Raw genomic sequence first — 17,687 nt, forward strand, 5'->3', positions numbered from 1 at the left:
CATGTAAAGCTTTGCACTATTTCAAGTAACTCCAGTAAAACACAAGAGGGCGCCAACAGACCTAAGGCAGAATTCATATCAACCACCATTAACTATGAAAAAAAACTGTAATAACACAATAATAGAAACTAATATAAATAAGTTAAGCTGCTCTACATGGCTGCAGAAGAAATACAATTTTATCATGATTCACATTTAACAAACCCTCCAACACATCAGTAAATGTGTTACTGGGTCTCTGTTATGTTAAATGTTATAAATCCTCTTACTGCTCTGCAGACAGTCAGCCAGCTCCTCCTGCTTCATCCTCCTCAGGAAGTTCACTGTGATCTTCAGAAAAGCGTCTCTGCTGCTCCTCCTCTGCTCTTCATCCTCATCATCCAACTCCTCATCCTCCCTCTGACTCTCTAAGCATTCTGGGTAATTTTGACTCACGACCTTTTGCATCTTCTTCAGCTCCTTCTTCAGAAACGTAACAATGTTTTCCTCCAGCAGCTGGAACAGAAACCATATGAATGACAGCATCCAACTAAAACCATGGAGCCAAACATCAGATCCATGTTGGACTCACTGACAATCCACTGGTCTAAAAAGTGCAGCATGAGATTATTGTGAACACAACAGATCAACAGTAGTAGTTGTACATGTACAAACCATAAATATGGAGTCCAGGTGTGTTTGGTGCTGCTGGACAGGCTGGTCACTGGGAACCTCTGAGCTCTGCTGGTCCACTCTGTGGAGGAACCATGAAGAATGAGTCCACACACAGACACACACAAGGTAAAGGTCCATGAAGTGATGTTTGATGTGAACAGTGAGTCAGAGACTCCCTGTAGTGGTGGTTCACTGTCACAGTCAGTTGGCCTCCATCACTGAACAAGGCTGAAGTGTTGGAACAGTGAGGAACAGAGTCTGCTGGGATCAGACTGGTTGCACTGGGCAGCTCCCAGTGTGAATATGTTGAACTGTGAGTATGAAGCTGAACTGCTGCTCACACAAGGAACATTTAATTACTTTCTACAGTCAATTATTGTGGGAAGTGGGGGCTGTGGTGCCAACACTGGGGTCAACAGTCGTCTACATCAACAACTAAATTCCTCCCAGTAGTAATTTTAATTTACTTCAGGAATGAATATGCTTTAAGACATTTGACCTAAAGTGTAATGTAGGTATGTCATTAGACAGAACTGAATGATTGCAGTTGAACATTTGTATTGATTAGCTGCATCCTTTGAGTCAGCACTTCATTAGAGGAGAAGCAGCCCCTGAGACCTTCTATAAGATCAAAGCCTTAGCTACTGGTGATGGAAATTTCATTGATGATCAAAAGTGTTTGCAACAGTGAATGAAGCTTCTCCTTCACATTACATCAGATTGATTGAAACTGATAACAACTCACTCTGGGTCTGATGCAGGTTGTTTTTTAAAAGTTATGCCAAAATCCATAGAGTCATTGCTCTTGAAGGACACACAGCAAGGTGCAGGTTCAGATCCATGTTCAGCAGATTTTTGTTTATGTTGGGACCTGATAAAAAAGGTGACTTAGGTGACATTCACATTTTCAGTAAGAGTTTCTTTCAAAAATGATTAATAATAGAAAATATGTGATGATGAAATGTTAAATAGTGTCTGTGACTTGGAGACATAATCAGTCAGATGATCTCAGTCATCTCACCTCTGAGCTTTGTTCTGGCTCTCGTGGTCTCCACACAGACTAGTTTCAGAGGGAGGTGCTCTTTCCTCTTTGTCCTCATCCTGATTCATGCTGCTGAATTCACTCTTTCTACCTTTATTGGGAGAAGAAACAAAAATCATTCATTTGCACATCAACTCAAATCCTCCCTTCTTCATTAGTCCTGTACCAGTATTAGCTCCTCCTCCACTGATTGTCTCTTTTTCTATGGTTAATATCAGGTTCAGCTAGATGCATTCAGACAGTGGGAAGCAGAAGAACTAGACTAGGTCACTAGATGGAGACATGAAGCTGCAGCCCAGCAAACACGATGATGAAGAAGTGAAGTGTAATAAATTATTTAAACCTGTCCTGACCAAACCTAAGGTCATACTTGTACTTGCTCCTTAGTGGAGGTAACCAGTATCCAAAGATAAAGGGTATGATAACAAGTAATAAGTTTAAAATATTCAGAAGGCCGGGATCCTCTGAATGAAGCATTCTTACTGGAGTGTTTTCTAACTTACAATCTTGTAACTTCGAGTACAGAAGCTTTTCTATAACACCACATCCGTGACATTTTTTATCTTGCCCGTATATGAGGATAGTGACTAAACACAGGGCTACATGCATTTTATTTGCATACACTGCTACAGTAACAGTTAGTTGAGTTTGAGTGGACAGACAGGAGCAAAACCAGACAGGTTTCTGAATTCGCCACAGGAGGGAGCTTCACTCTACTGAGCGACCGTGCCGGAACAGCACCTAATTTGGACTATAAGGTGTTCCATAGAACCTTTCCCCATTCACGTCTTCACTCAGCTTCTCCTGTACGTTTGTGTCTATGAAAATATGCAGTGCGACTGGTTGGACTGAGTCTCAGTGTTGCACAGCTTTATTTCCTGGTTATTTCTGTGAAACCTTCAAGGCTGTTGTATTTTAAATGCACTGTGGTCAATTTAAACCAATAAATTCTTCAGGGTGTTACTGTTATTAATACAAAATAAAGAACAAAACAACTTCATACTGGAGTATTTTTATGTTGTTACATTCACTTCAGAGAATTATTCAACCTTAACTTAAGCTGTGTCAGGCATCACTTGTTCACTCTCTATCTTGGTCGTTTATTCCTCGTAAGGATCTCAGGCTGCTGGAGCCTGTCCCAGCTTATAATCAGACGGGAGGCGAGGTTCAACCTTAACAATGCCACATACTGTATAGACACAGACAACCTCATTGTATACACATTATGTAGAATATAAATAAAATAAAGTAAAATAAGACATGAAATAATTATATAAACCAGTAATAAGTGTTTAATACTAAGGTAAATGAACACAATATGTTGTCATTTTAAGTAACTGTATACTGTGAACAATTTTACTTATTTAATAGCTAACTCATTAACTAGCTAGATCTATTTCAAACAGATTATTTCTAAGATGAAGTTGCGTGAACATATTTAGCCATTGAACAGTAAACAATGGTTCCAAATGTAACTGAAAACATCACTTACAGCAGTGGTGCTGATAGCAGACACTCTGGATCCTGGTTCTTCTCACAGATTAAAGAGTCCAGTTAGTGGATTTGATGGTGCCTGAGCTGGGTTACTGCTGCTGGGAACACTGGTACCGACCCACTAAGATTAGGAGAGAGCTGCGACACTCTGTGTCACTTTGGTCAAACCTGAATTTTCACTTCAGTGGAACAAACATTCTCTGGGTTTTTGTCTCTTAACTGTTGGAGATAAACTGATACCAACTGACTGGAATGTGGACCTGACTGAACTGGTTTCATAACTAATGAAGCCAAACATCATAAATGAGCAGCCACAGCTACAAGTTTTAAAACTCTGAACACTGTAAAGAAATGTAAAACCTGTTGCCTGTTGAGGGGAGGAGAAAAGGTCTCAAAGCAAAACGAAGTGAACAGAACCAAGTTAAATAATGGAAGAGAGTTTAGTTGGCTGACTGCGCTGCTTGTGTAGTAGCACCGTGGCCCCTGGGTCTGGCTTACCTGTTTCTTGCTGGGAGTGGTGTGTGATAGTGGGTAGGGTAGCAGGGCCAGTCAGGAACCAGGCTCTGAGGGCCCTTGCTTCCCAACTTTATTAGCCAACACTCATCCACGTAGGTTTGTGAGGGGTGTTCTGCTGATGGTATGACTGGGGGGCTACTAGGAAGTGGTAACACCCACTATCCCTCCCATAATAATATCCTCCTCAGTTTTAACTGCATCAGTCACATACACTCATCCAGGACTCTGCAGGCTGCCTCTCTGGGGGCCAGTGGACAGGGCCTTCGCTTTGATGGATCTGTTTGTTGGACGCCTCAGGGAACTGGCGCTCTTCCAAGGTTCCTCATACCTAAGCATTTTGACAGGCCCTGCTCGTTTCTTTCGTGGGTTGTCCTATGTGGGCTATCCTTGAATGATTTAACCTGTCTTGGCTCCTCCTCCATCTTTTTAAAATGGTGGATTCAGCCATTTTCTTCCCACGCATATGGTTTACAGTAGGGTTTGTGTTGCCTTTTGTCATTGCTTGGTTTGATTTACTTATACACACACATCCCTACACACCTTACAATACTTACTTACTTACTTACTTACTGATACTGACCTATTTATGGTAAATCAATGTTATCAGTTTGGTTTGTGTTGTCTTTAAATAAACATTTAAATTAAACTGTTGACCTCTTGTATGTGTTTCTATTTGATGTCGCCCTCTCATGGTCAGAGTCCCTGACTTTGCCTTAACAAGACAAACAGTCCAATTGACACAGTGCAAGAATGAAGTCAAATGTTCATATGTTTATGTAAATGCTGCTGATTCATATGCATCCACACAACTGATCACTGTGTGGAGCATTTAATACTGTTGCTGATTGGCCCACAGACTGACTGAAGGAAGTGGAGTGTGTTTCTACTGTGTCTCTAATAAATCACAGCAGCACCCGAACAGTTGGTGAGGCCAAGCTAACTCCAACCAGTTACACTACTGACCATCCAGCTGATGTTTGAAATGTGTAAGTTTAACAAAGAAGTGCCCAAAAGCAGAGAAACATCCAAACCAGTTATTTGTTTAATTCTGCTCAGCAGTTCTCAGTTCCTTCCCATCTTCTTGTTGAACTAACTTTATTGCGCCTCCTGCTGATGAAGAGGTGAACAACACAGCACGTGGACCCAGTGACAACATGGTTGTTTTGGCTTCAGTCTGTAGGTCTGATCCAAAATGTCACACAAACATCATCACCTTCATGAAGCAGCATTCACTGTAGCTCTTCTCCGTCACAGGGTTCAGGTACCATCAGGCCGATCTGACACTAAATTTTGGCAAAACTTTCATCTGTAACAAATCATTCAACTCTTGGGAATATTCTAATCAAATAATTAGGAATGACAACCTAGTTTAATGAGTCAGCTACTGTGTTCAGATCAAATGTCACCACCTGGTGGACATCAGAACTAAAAAAAAGCAACACTAACACACATTCAGGACATCCTGTCTGACTGTGTGCTCCTGAATCCACAGTGAGAGTGGAGGGGAGCTTTTGTCCATAAACTACCAGCATGTGAAACAACAACCTTCCAGTCTTTGGCTGAATGTTACAAATACATATACAGTATGCATGCATGTGGTTATCATTGTGATTGATTTCAGGCTAAGCGCATTCACTTTGTCTCCTATCCTCATCCTCTAGATATTGTTTCGGTTCATCAATACCACATAGAACCACTCCGATAACCTGCTGTGAGCCTTTTACTAATCTGTCTATAAATTGTCTATTGTGGTGTCTAGAAAATAGCTGTTAGTCTTTAGACCTTAAAACAAAAGAACCTCATAGCAACAAATGTTAGTTCAAAAGCAGAGTTAGGTTTATTACCCGATTCAGATTCATAGATACGTACAGTGAATATCTGAACATGCTTGTCATCTTCCTTCTACATTTTATGATGTTAGTCCCTCCTTTGCCACTTTATTCCATTGATACATTCACATTATGAAACAAGCTGAGTTTTATTTGACACATATCTCCAGAGATAATAACAAGAAACACTTTTTCTGCAAGGCAACAGTGCTCATCACAGGTTGATCAGAACCCAGAGTTTGAATTTATTTTAACTCTTTATGTTCATGTTAATTTCTCTGACTTCTCCCACTACTACACATCACACAGAGACACTGAGGAACCAGGTGACCAGAACCTAAACCCAGGATAAAGAGGTTCAGTAAATGTGGTGTTGAAGGTGTGAAGGTGGATCAGTTCATCAGAGGAGACTCTGTAGAAGGAGAGAGAACCAGCAGGACAGTCCACATACACTGATACTCTGTTAGACACAGGAGAGAAGATGGATGTTTCCCTGTTATTGTGACAGACAGAGTAATGACCATTAGAGCAGCTCAGACTCCAGGACTGATCATTGTTTCCAAACAAACAGTCTTTAGTGTTTCCTTTTTTGTGATTTCTCTGTAACACAATGATACATCAACCCATCCTCTCCATTCAACCTCCCAGTAACAGCGACCAGTCAGACCATCACTACACAGCAGCAGAGGCCAGTGGTCAAATCTGTCTGGATGATCGGTATATGACTGATCCTCCTTCATATGTGTCACCTTCCTGTTGTTGTCAGACAGTTGTAGTTTTCTGTGCACTGTGTTTGTGTTGATTGTGAGTTAACAGAAATTTGATGGAGAGAACAAAACACAATCCAGCTACAGTTATTGCTCTATCATCAGTTTGATGATGACTCCTGACAGTTTGAAGTTGCTGATCTCATTAAACACACACTTACACTTCTTCAGACCTGGTCTCAACCAATGGACTCCACCAGGCTCCACCCTGAAAGAAGGAGGGGGTCAGAGACATGAAGACATGGACATTACATGGCTCTAATACACACATTGGTTTAGGCACCAACAACTAAGGAAGTGAATCTCTATCTTAACCTATTTACTGGATCCCAGGCACACATACTGTGGGAAGAGCACCCAAAAAACAAACCCACATAGGCATTGGAATTATAAAAAAAATAAAATCCCATTTTAATGACAGTTCATGTTTTTAATGGTTAACTAATGATTAATATAATATACAAGCCCCGAAGTTCTACGTTCAGGAAAATTCATACTTCCTTGAGCTAATTACTGTCTAAAAGGTCACACACATATTGTGTGTTGAAAAAATGATTAGCAAATATGGTTGCAATGGATTTAACTCACCCTAAACATCCTACACATTCCCTAAAATCTTCATTTTAGTATAAAATGGCAACTACAGTAATCAATTTTTACACTTACTCGTAAAATGTGTAATATAAAAATGGATTTGTCACAAATGTGAACTTAAACACAATTGCATCACAAGTGACCTGTTGTTTCCCGAGTTCTCACAAGATCTTACCGTAACAGTAACCACCAATCATCTGACCGAAATTTCCAAAAGGTACTATTTTCAGGTCAAAATTAAGCATTTTCATTCAACTTTGTCTCCAAAATCAAACTTTGCCATTAGACACTACTCACAGGCCCTCAAACAAATCAACATCCAACACAGTCTAAAAAACTGGTGCTAAAAATTGTAAACTTTTTTTAAAACTGGCAAGTCTGTCTGTCTCCTGTATAAACCTTGTCACAGGAACCTAAAAACACAATGTGTACACTGGCACATTTTTATTCATTCAACAACAAAAACAATTCCACCTCAGGTTCCTGTCTTTGGTCTGGGTCAGGTCAGAGACTTCCATCCACATCACAGACTACATTAGCCCTAGCCACGCAGCAGGGTTATAACCCTCCTGCATGCCTCATCCACCCCTGGCATATATCTACAGATATGTCTAGGCAGCTTCTTCCATGGCTTGAAGGAGGTGAGCACGGATGTGAGGTTCCCAGTCATATACTTTCCATTGACATGCAGAGTATGCAGTATAAAGATGATAGAAAACCTCAGGTTGTTTGTAAACCAGTCACAATAGAAGCTAATATTATCCCAACCAACAACATGGTGAGGCTGCTTTACAGAGAGCCACACTATCTGCACTATAATGTTACTATACATGAGAAGCCATACTGGTGAAGCCACTCCTTATGCTGCTTTCCTTATAGTCACTATGGATAAAAGATAGTGTTTATGGTTCACAAATGGACGTGTTTCTTGGTAAATGGCGTCATTAAATCTACATAAACTGCAATGTGTATTTTATGTGAACAAAATTGAGGAATACAATGCATTTTTGACCCTTGCCTTCTATCGCTTCCATCTTTGATTAAACATACAGTATACACAGTTTAGATGAAATAAGTACTTAATAATTGATTAATAACATCCCCAGGTTTCTCCTCTATCAGACACTGTCTGTAGTTCTCTCCATACCTGAGAGTGTCCAGTCTCCAATGTGGATCCTCCACTCCAGACAGAAGCTTCACTCCTGAGTTTCCTGGACGATTGTAGCTCAGGTCCAGTTCTCTTAAATAAGAGGGGTTGGAGCTCAGAGCTGAGGTCAGAGAAGCACAGCCTTCCTCTGTGATCAGACAACCTGACAGCCTGCAGACACATACAAGAAGCCCTCTGTCACTCCATTTAGCAAGTTTTGTTGTCACATTTTTCTAATAATACAAGGACAGTCATGGGTGGCTGTGTGGCACTATTTGCATTCACATTTGTATGGGTGGGTGTTTACTGTATGTAAGTGAGTGTCTAAGAGGTTTTTTTTATGCTCCATTCACTCCTTCTGCTACCTGAGCATACTCTTCCTCTGGCTTGCAATGCAACTTGTAATGCATGCTGCTTCTCTTGGTTTCTGTGTTAATGGTTATGGGATGCCAAATGTAAAAGTAGCACCTATAACTAGTTTTCTCACATTTAACTAAATGACACAACATGTTTTCTCACATTTAGTTAAATGTGCAAAAGTCTAAATGTAAATGTTAAATATAAATGTGTGGTGAGTGAGCTCTGCTGCTCACTCGAGACGTGGAACACCGTGCAAAAACAACCAAAAAAAAATGGCTTGCTCGCAGATAGTGAGTTTATTCAGTCCAAAAGTATAGTGCAGAAAAGAATCAGGTGCAGTATTTACAGTTGCTCCAAAACCCCGCGGGTGCAACAGACAAAAAAAAAAAAAAAAACAGAATGATAAGGACAACTATGGATGTGGAAATCAACCTGAAAAAAAAACTGCTCAAATAAAAGGAATGTCTCTTCTCTTCTCTTCTCTTCTCTTCTCTTCTCTTCTCTTCTCTTCTCTTCTCTTCTCTTCTCTTCTCTTCTCTTCTCTTCTCTTCTCTTCTCTTCGTCAACACTCTCTCACCAACCAACTCGCTCTCCGTCCAGTCCACTCTCCCCCACATGGGAGTTTGGCCACTCTTCTTAAAGGCCTGGCCCCGCCCCCTTCAACTGGGTGGAACCATTCTCCAGAACGTTCTGGAAACTAAACATTTATAATCCCAATATTCACCTTTAAACAAGTATAAATCAATCACCCATATTCCCACAATAATTCTCAGATTCATAACACAAGAATACCCCACAAATAATGACTAGGACCAAATAATAACAACAAACAAAAGTGGTTTCGTCGGACCCGCGCCTCGCGCCGAGGCGACACTGCAATGACGTCAAAAGTGAGCGTCGCCCAGCTGTCCGGTTTTGCCGTGCGACGCGGGAGTCCGACTACTCCCGACACGTAAGTACTGACACAAGAAACCAAAACCAACAAAAGTGACAAGTGTATGTGGTTAGTCTAACGGCGTAACAAGATGTAATGGTGGTGAAATGTCTAAATGGCCGCACGATTGCGTGTGCACCCGCTCTCTGCGGCCAATCAGCTGGTGCGTGTGTGTGTGTTTGTGTGTGCGCACAGTCCGGGGCTGCTCAGTGGGAAACAAACCGGCGGTTTGACACAAAATGTAAATGTTAAATATAAATGTTAAATGTTAAATGTAAATGTAAATGTAAATGTTAAATGTTAAATGTAAATGTTAAATGTAAATGTTAAATGTTAAATGTAAATGTTAAATGTAAATGTTAAATGTTGGCCGAGTGTAAAACTGAATATTCATGGATGGGGAAGTAGACTCCATCCCTACCCTCAAACAGCGCTGGTCTAAGATCAGTGACGCGGACTCAAACACGTCAAACAGTACGCATAGCTCCGCCCACATCTGACTCTGGATCGGTGCACGAAAATACTGGAGAGAAGCCTGAAGTCGAAGCCATCATGGCCGCCAGCTCCGACTCCCTCCCGTTGGGGGAGATTGAACGGGCTGTAACGGCAGGTGTGCGGGCTGAGGCTCCGCTTCAAACTGCCGTTCTGTCGTAAACACCATTAATGAGGAGTCAAGTAGGTTTAAAAAGAATATTTCTGTGGCGCCGGTGGAGAATTAGTTGGCTAACTATACTAGCTAGTCGAAGTTACGTCCAGGCTAAAAACAAAAGTTTCCAGATCAGATGTGGGCGGGGTTTGCGCGCACTGTTTGAGGTGATTGAGTTTGCGTCTCTGATCTGAGACCAGCGCTGTTTGAGGGTAGGGATGGAGTCTACTTGCCCATTCATGAATATTCAGTTTACACTCGGCAAACATTTAACATTTACATTTAACATTTACATTTAACATTTACATTTACATTTATATTTACATTTACATTTAGACTTTTGCACATTTAACTAAATGTGAGAAAACATGTTGTGTCATTTGCCTTGACGGCAGCTCCCGAGAGATGGGAAACCGTGTACGCCACCTTGGACCGCTCCGTCGGGAACTGTGGTGCGTGCAGCTCAAAATGAATTTCACACTGGGTGAGTAACGTCCTACAGTCACCCGATTCTCCGGAGAGGCGCTGCGGTGCTCCCAAGCTGACGTCAGGCGCTGGGGGGTGGCTGACGACGTTCGCTTGACCTGACGCCACCGGCTCCGCTACTGGTGGAGTCGAGGTCGCATGTATCTCCGCCAGACTCTTGACCAGCTGGGTGAGGTCCGCCACGGAGCTCTTTTGCCGCGCAGCACAGTAGGTCAAGTCCTGGAGACCGACGTCGTTCTTTCTCTCCAGCTCCTTGAGACGTTGTTCCTGAGCATGGAGAACGGAGCGCTCAGACTCGGTGCTGGGTCCAACGATGGCCAGATTGTTCTGTCAGGCGGGCGGATGAATCGGACCCACATGCACGGCGCAGGAAACCAAGAAGTAGATTTGATTGGGTTTTAATGGACTTACAGGTTTTCATGAAAACAGGGTTTACACCAGAAAACAAGCAAGGTGGTAAACAGGAGCAAGCAAGATCGGTAGTCAAAAAACAGGCTAGGTCAGAACCAAGAGATCTACGGCAACGGTACAAAAGGGCTAGACAAGGTTCACGATCAGGCAAGGTCTGGCAACAAGTCTACACACGAGAATCCTTGGAAAGAGGACATGCATCACAACAATCTGGTGGAGATCTGAGGTGAGTACTTGTGGTTAAATACCTGAACTGATTGTCTATTGCTGACAGGTGATGTGAAACCGACCAGAAGTAAAACCAAAAACCGGAAGTAGTGCAAAACAAAACAGGAAATGACAATGATGAGAATATCCACACTTATAAATATGACACCATCATCCTGCTCCATATTCAGTTATTAACTGAATTCTCTGAACTCTTACAGTGGTAGCGGTTCAACGTGACTAGCGTTTTCACTGCAGTACCATCGCGTCGCCACGGTGCAGCGAGTGCATCGCTGACTAAAGATTTTTAATCCTGCAGCCGGCTGAAAAAAATCTGGACGCTAGTCTCGTTTTAACCACCAGGTGGCGCAGCGTTGATTAGAAGCCTCCAAAGCACTACAGCGTAACTGAGGTGCGACTGTTCATTTCTACCTGTAACACACATTTATTACACCAGACCTATTTTACTATTAAGTTTTTACTATAAAGTATCTGTTGTGTGCTCAAATGTGGGGAGTATGAAGGACAGCAACTTGTTGATGGCTTAGTTATTATCTGTTCACTGCAAAGTTATAATTGTTCTGTGTGGTTTAAACCAGGCAGTGCCACAGCAGCAGAACGTTCTTGTTTTCATTCTCCTCAGCTTATTCGTGTTTTTAAATAGCAGGTGTCTCTTAAGAATATGTACACACCCACCGCTGTAACATCTGATACAACATATTGACCTAACATAATTCTGTGATTATGCGTCGCGGTTTAATTAATATAATTTGAATGCGCATGGCCATGTAAAGACGTAGAGCGCAGTCCATCTGTGACTACAGCCGCTTATTTACGTTTTAAACTTCCACGACTTGATAATGAATGTTTTCCAATAGTCGTAGATTTTACGTAAATAACCGTAATAATCATAGGAATTTGTTTTACAGCAGTTGTCGATCGTAACTTTTACAGGACGCCAATACTCAGCAGATGTACAGCGACGCATTACAACATGTTTGTTCCTACGTGTTTACTCTGTGTCTGCAGAACTGCAGTTTGACTTGTTTTGACTGTGCGTGTCATTGTAACTGAGTGGCTGAAATCAATCTTAATCAGCCCGTGTACGTTTCAACATTTTCATTTCCCAACCGTCCATTCTGCCACTTTCACTGGCGTTTTCGTTTTTCTTGCGATGAGCGGCAAACAGATTTTAATCAAAGCACCGCCTTAAAAACCAATGAACCAGGCAAAAATATTAGTTTTTTTTACAAAAAGACACGGAATTGGAGTTAAGATGTTTCTTTTGTTTAGAGACAAATGGAAAACAAAAAAAGTCGTTCTCTCGTTACCTCTGCTTATAATTTGGTCTTAAAAGTTACACAAACACGTCATGTGTCCAGACAGAGTATGGGGTGCCAAATGTAAAAGGAGCACCTATAACTAGTTTTCTCACATTTAACTAAATGACACAACATGTTTTCTCACATTTAGTTAAATGTGCAAAAGTCTAAATGTAAATGTTAAATGTAAATGTTAAATGTTAAAAAAAGTGAAAGTGCAATTTGGCACCCCATAACAGAGAGTGACCAATACACAAATGTATGAATGTGCAAATACAGGCCGAGAAAAACGGGGGAGTGGCGCACTAGATGTAGCAAGAATTTGTTTTGACTGTGCGTGTCATTGTAACTGAATCAGTGGCTGATGTGATATTTCGGCCCGTGTACGTTTCAAAACTTTGATTTCCCATTCGCCCATCCATCCGCCTTCACCGGCTTCTCCATTCTCTTGCTATGGGCGGCAAACAGATTTGAATAAAAGTACCGCCTTACAAACCAATAAACCGAGCAAAATCTTTTTTTTTAACAAAAACACATACTCAGATGACTTGGATCTGAGTTCGACCAAGCTTTTGTTTGTCTCACGTTTGCTCACAGTCGCAAAGGCAAACTTATAATAAGGCAAACTATAATGATGAGACGCTGTTTTTCCAATAATTAAAATTGAAAGAGTGCTCCCACTGAGACTCAAACCCGAGAGGAAAAACTTTACAGACACCCTTCTTAACCACTAGGACAGCTAAGACTTGAAAAGTGGCTGTTCTACAAGAGGCTATGACACAGTCAACTACGATGTTTTAGGAACAAAAGTGGGAGTCTTTGAGAGTATTGGTTTTACTCAACAGGTAAATGAACCCACTCATTGTTTTAATCATACCCTCAATCTTGTCCTGACATATGAAGTTGAAATTGATAATTTAATAGTTCTTCCCCAATACCCTCTGTTATCTGACCATTTTTTTAACTTTTGAATTTACCATACAGTAATTGACCTTACAGCTTGCAGCTGGAAAGAAATCTTACTATAGCAGATGTTCATCTGACAACGCTGTTGCCAGATTCAAGCAGATGATTCCATCCTCTTGCCTCATTGTCTTGTACCTACACAGAGGAGAACATTCACCTTAATCCATATAAACATGTTGATTGTCTTGTAGATAATGCTGCAGCTTCTCTATGTACAATGTTAGACACAGTGGCTCCTCTGAAGAAGAAGGCAGTGAATCAGAGGAGGTTAGCTCCATGGTATAACTCAGAGTTCTGCAGCTGTAATGGAAAAATTGTACTTTAATGCTCTTGTGTTCATTTCTGACTCTGTACAATAACCATGCATTCTGTACATGTTGATTAGACCCAGAACTGAACATTATTAGACAAACAATCTATCTTCCTCTCAAGGTTCTGTTGCACATTAAGTGCTGACATCTAATGTTGTGTTTGACTGACCGATTGTTTATGGCTTGTGTCTGCCTTTTACCCCTGGTCTCTGGCTCCTTTCTATCTGATGCCCCACCAGACCCAAGGCTGTAGACCTTGTGTATTCCCTGTGTAATGTAAACATCTTCACCCACAGTGTGATAGGAAGATTCCACCAGGTCCCGGGAGAGAGGTTAAAAGGCAGAGACAACCTCAGAACGGTGTGATCTTTGCATTATACCTCCGTGGTGTATGTTCTGATCTCCCCAGCTGGCTTTTTATTTGCTTTTCTCATTATTTTTATTTTCTCTATTATTTCAATAAATCGCACAAAAGGACAACTCTCTCTCATCTGCCTTTATTGCAAAATTTCCACCACAGAAATTGGCGTCTACGAACAGGATCCGCGGCAGGTCGTCTGGACGGCGTGATCAGGAACGGCGGTCCTGAGGACTAGGGTGGCTCAGCCTCCAAACCTCTACAGCTGTTCTGAGTGGGAGGACTGCTCACCCGTCTGGATCGCCTCTGACGAGATCCAACGAACTCAAAATCCAACCTCTGCTCGGCCCGGTGAGAGAGATTCCGTTTTGTTGCGACTTGTTGAAGAAAAACGGGGTTTGAAATTGGTTTCAGGTATTCGGGTTTACTTGGCTCTGATCATTTGGTTTAGGGAAAGTAAGGCAAATAACAATTAATTCTAAAACATCCGCAACTAGACTAAAACAAACAACGACAAAAGAAAATATAACTAGGAAAAGAGATAATAATATTTCTAAAACGACTATGTGGCTGAAAACATCTAAAATATAATAAATAGGACCAAACAATTTTTTTTTTAATTAAAAAATTTAATATTCGGGTAAAAAATTAATTAGGTCAAAGTCTGCCCTGGTGGCCGAGACGATGGTTGCTAAGGGTTGGCCAGTGGAACGGGCTTGTTTTGTCTGTACTGAGGATACAGACCAGTGTGCAGATCTGAGCGCAGTCCAAAGGGAGTGGACAAGAAATAAAAGACGGCTTCTGAAATACGGAGCGCGAGTGAAAATGCAGGGGGAAGTGGTTTTGAGATACGAGGGACCCGGGTGTCACGGAACGGCAGATAAAGGACCCACATGCACAGCACAGAGAACCGCAGGCAGATGGTAGAGAGTTAAACAGTTTAATCCAGTATTCGGTATCACAGACAGTCCGGGTCATACACAGAAGTTCGTTGGGCTTCAGTACCGGTGGAGCAGGCTGGTTCAAATCCAGGGATCTGGCAGAGAACTGAGGAAACAGGTGGTGGTTAAATACAAGAAGTGATTACTTGATACGGAGCAGGTGTGACTAATGGGGACCGGAAGTGAAGCTGGAACCGAAAACAGAAACCGGGAGACTACCAAAATAAAGACAGGAAGTGGAAACTGGAACCCAAAACATGATATGACAGAAAAACAAGGTGCCTTCAAAATAAACCTGATAACAGAGCCAGAACCTGACACCGGGTCTTAGAGGGGCCTGACGGTGAGGGACCACTTCCGAGAACCCTGTCGCTGATCTGAGCGGTTCCCTTTCTACGGAGACGTCTGTGGAAGAGAAATTTCGAAAAAAGGTTTCCGGCCGGAACACAAAAAAGTCTAAGGCAGAAAACCGCCGGGACTCTGAAAGATGGTTCGGGGCGATCTAAGTCTCCACCACCAGACTGCAGCATTACAAAAGTAAAAGTAATTAAAAGTAAAAAGTAAATATGGTTATTAGTGCGTTTCATGTTTCCACGAGTGGGAAACTGGTTATGGGTTCAAAAGGAGAATCGCTTGTGTAAAAGACATATGCACCTCAAAAGAAAAAATTAGCTACAAAAAGATGAGATTTGAAAAAGCAAAACTATCAAAACTAAACCCCTAAAAGAAACAAAAAAGAGATGAGAGTAACAGAAAAAAAGGAGATAACAACTCTGGGGAAGAATTGTTTGCACTCTGCCACACACCAGAGCCGCTGCTCTACTCTTATCAGTGGCTGCTGAAGGGAGGGGCCGTAACTGAGGCCCTCATACAGGCTGCTCGACAGCTTGTTTCCTCACAGAATACGACCTTTAGAAACGCATCTGACCTGTCTTGTACAGCACATGTGTCCACTGGTCCTGATAAGAAGTTTGAAAAATCATGGTTACGCACACATGCGGACAAACTGACCTCAACCTCTCTTTTTTGGGATGAACATAGGTCTGCGCTTGCGATTTCTCTCACTAACGAACAAGAGAGATTTGTTGATGCTTTATTCTACAGATCCACATGTCCTTCTGTCAAACATGACGGAGACAGATGGCAGGACTTGGGTCCTTTCGTGGACAGATGTCAACGGGAAGGAGACTGGCAAACGACTTCCGACCCGAATGTGATGTATTCACCTACTTTGCATGCTTACAAAAAACTTTTTCAGTCTAACTTTCATGCGCAGCGTACAGTGCACTTGGTACCTCAACATTCCACACACACTCCACACCACGTGTTTTTGTCGGAGGACGCTCTGACGCAGTATCCAGCCTTACAGGAGGTTCCAGCTTCCCTGTGGGCCACATACAAATATGATGTAGGTTTGATCAAAGGGTGTGACCCAGTGGTCATCACGCCGAAATCTGACTACAGACCATGCAAACAGCAATACCCTTTAAAGAGAGAAGCAATTGAAGGAATAACACCGGTGTTTAACTCTCTTTTGAAAGCAGGAGTCATCGTCCCATGTGACAACTCTCCAGTGAGGACTCCACTCCTTCCAGTTAAGAAAATCAGAGACAAAGGACAGCCAACAGAATGGAGGTTTGTCCAGGATCTGCAAGCAGTAAATGCGGCGGTCCAACCACGCGCGCCTACGGTACCGAACCCCTACACCATTCTTTCTCAGGTTCCGCCCAAGGCTAAATTTTTTTCAGTAATTGATTTGGCTAATGCTTTTTTCAGCGTGCCCATTCACAAAGACAGTCAATTCTGGTTTGCTTTTGAATTCAACGGAAAATCATACACCTTTACCAGACTGTGTCAGGGGTATTCAGAAAGCCCTACAATCTACAATATGGCACTGAAAGACAGCCTGTGAGGAGCCTGAGAGCAGCGCCGCCGGCTCTAGTAAGGACGTCGTTCCTGTTCCTGTTCCAGTCCCTGTCGGCCATGTTGAGGCCGTTCCTGTTCCTGTCGGCCCTGTTGAGGCCGTTCCAGTCCCTGTTCCTGTCGGCCCTGTTGAGGCCGTTCCTGTTCCTGTCGGCCCTGTTGAGGCCGTTCCTGTTCCTGTCGGCCATGTTGCGGCCGTTCCTGTTCCTGTCGGCCATGTTGCGGCCGTTCCTGTTCCTGTCGGCCATGTTGCGGCCGTTCCAGTCCCTGTCGGCCATGTTGCGGCCGTTCCAGTCCCTGTCGGCCAAGTTGAGGTCGTTCCAGTCCCTGTCGGCCAAGTTATGGTCGTTCCAGTCCCTGTCGGCCAAGTTGAGGGCGTTCCTGTCCCTGTCGGCCAAGTTGAGGTCGTTCCTGTCCCTGTCGGCCAAGTTGAGGGCGTTCCTGTCCCTGTCGGCCAAGTTGAGGGCGTTCCCGTCCCTGTCGACCAAGTTGAGGGCGTTCCCGTCCCTGTCGGCCAAGTTGAGGCTGCCCCAGTTCCCGTTCCTGTCGACCAAGTAGAGGTCGCTCCAGTCCCCGTTCCTGTCGGCCCTGTAGCGGTCGTTCCAGTCCCCGTTCCTGTCGGCCCTGTAGCGGTCGTTCCAGTCCCCGTTCCTGTCGACCCGAGAGAGGTCGTTCCAGTCCCTGTCACCCTCGAAGCCGCAGCGCCCGCCGCAGTCCCTGCGCACTTCCAGGAGGAGGCCGCGCCAGCTGCAGTTCCTGCGCACCTCCAGGAGGAGGTC

At 43.0% G+C, this 17,687-nt stretch overlaps 1 protein-coding gene across 1 annotated transcript in view; it reads right to left on the reverse strand.

The window, feature by feature from the left end:
• Positions 1-3,375, reverse strand: part of LOC114866598 (NACHT, LRR and PYD domains-containing protein 12-like) — a 28,235-nt gene extending 24,860 nt beyond the window's left edge. Inside the window, exons 1-5 of the mRNA XM_055506883.1 lie at positions 3,189-3,375; positions 1,676-1,787; positions 1,400-1,525; positions 655-733; positions 270-495 (exon numbers count right to left, since the gene is read on the reverse strand). Coding sequence (XP_055362858.1) covers positions 270-495; positions 655-733; positions 1,400-1,525; positions 1,676-1,764 — 520 coding nt within the window. The 5' untranslated portion in view covers positions 1,765-1,787; positions 3,189-3,375. The remainder of the gene's footprint in view (positions 1-269; positions 496-654; positions 734-1,399; positions 1,526-1,675; positions 1,788-3,188) is intronic.
• Positions 3,376-17,687: the final 14,312 nt, after the last annotated feature.

Source organism: Betta splendens, chromosome 2 (assembly GCF_900634795.4).
Source record: "Betta splendens chromosome 2, fBetSpl5.4, whole genome shotgun sequence".
NCBI classification, from domain to species: Eukaryota; Metazoa; Chordata; class Actinopteri; order Anabantiformes; family Osphronemidae; genus Betta; species Betta splendens.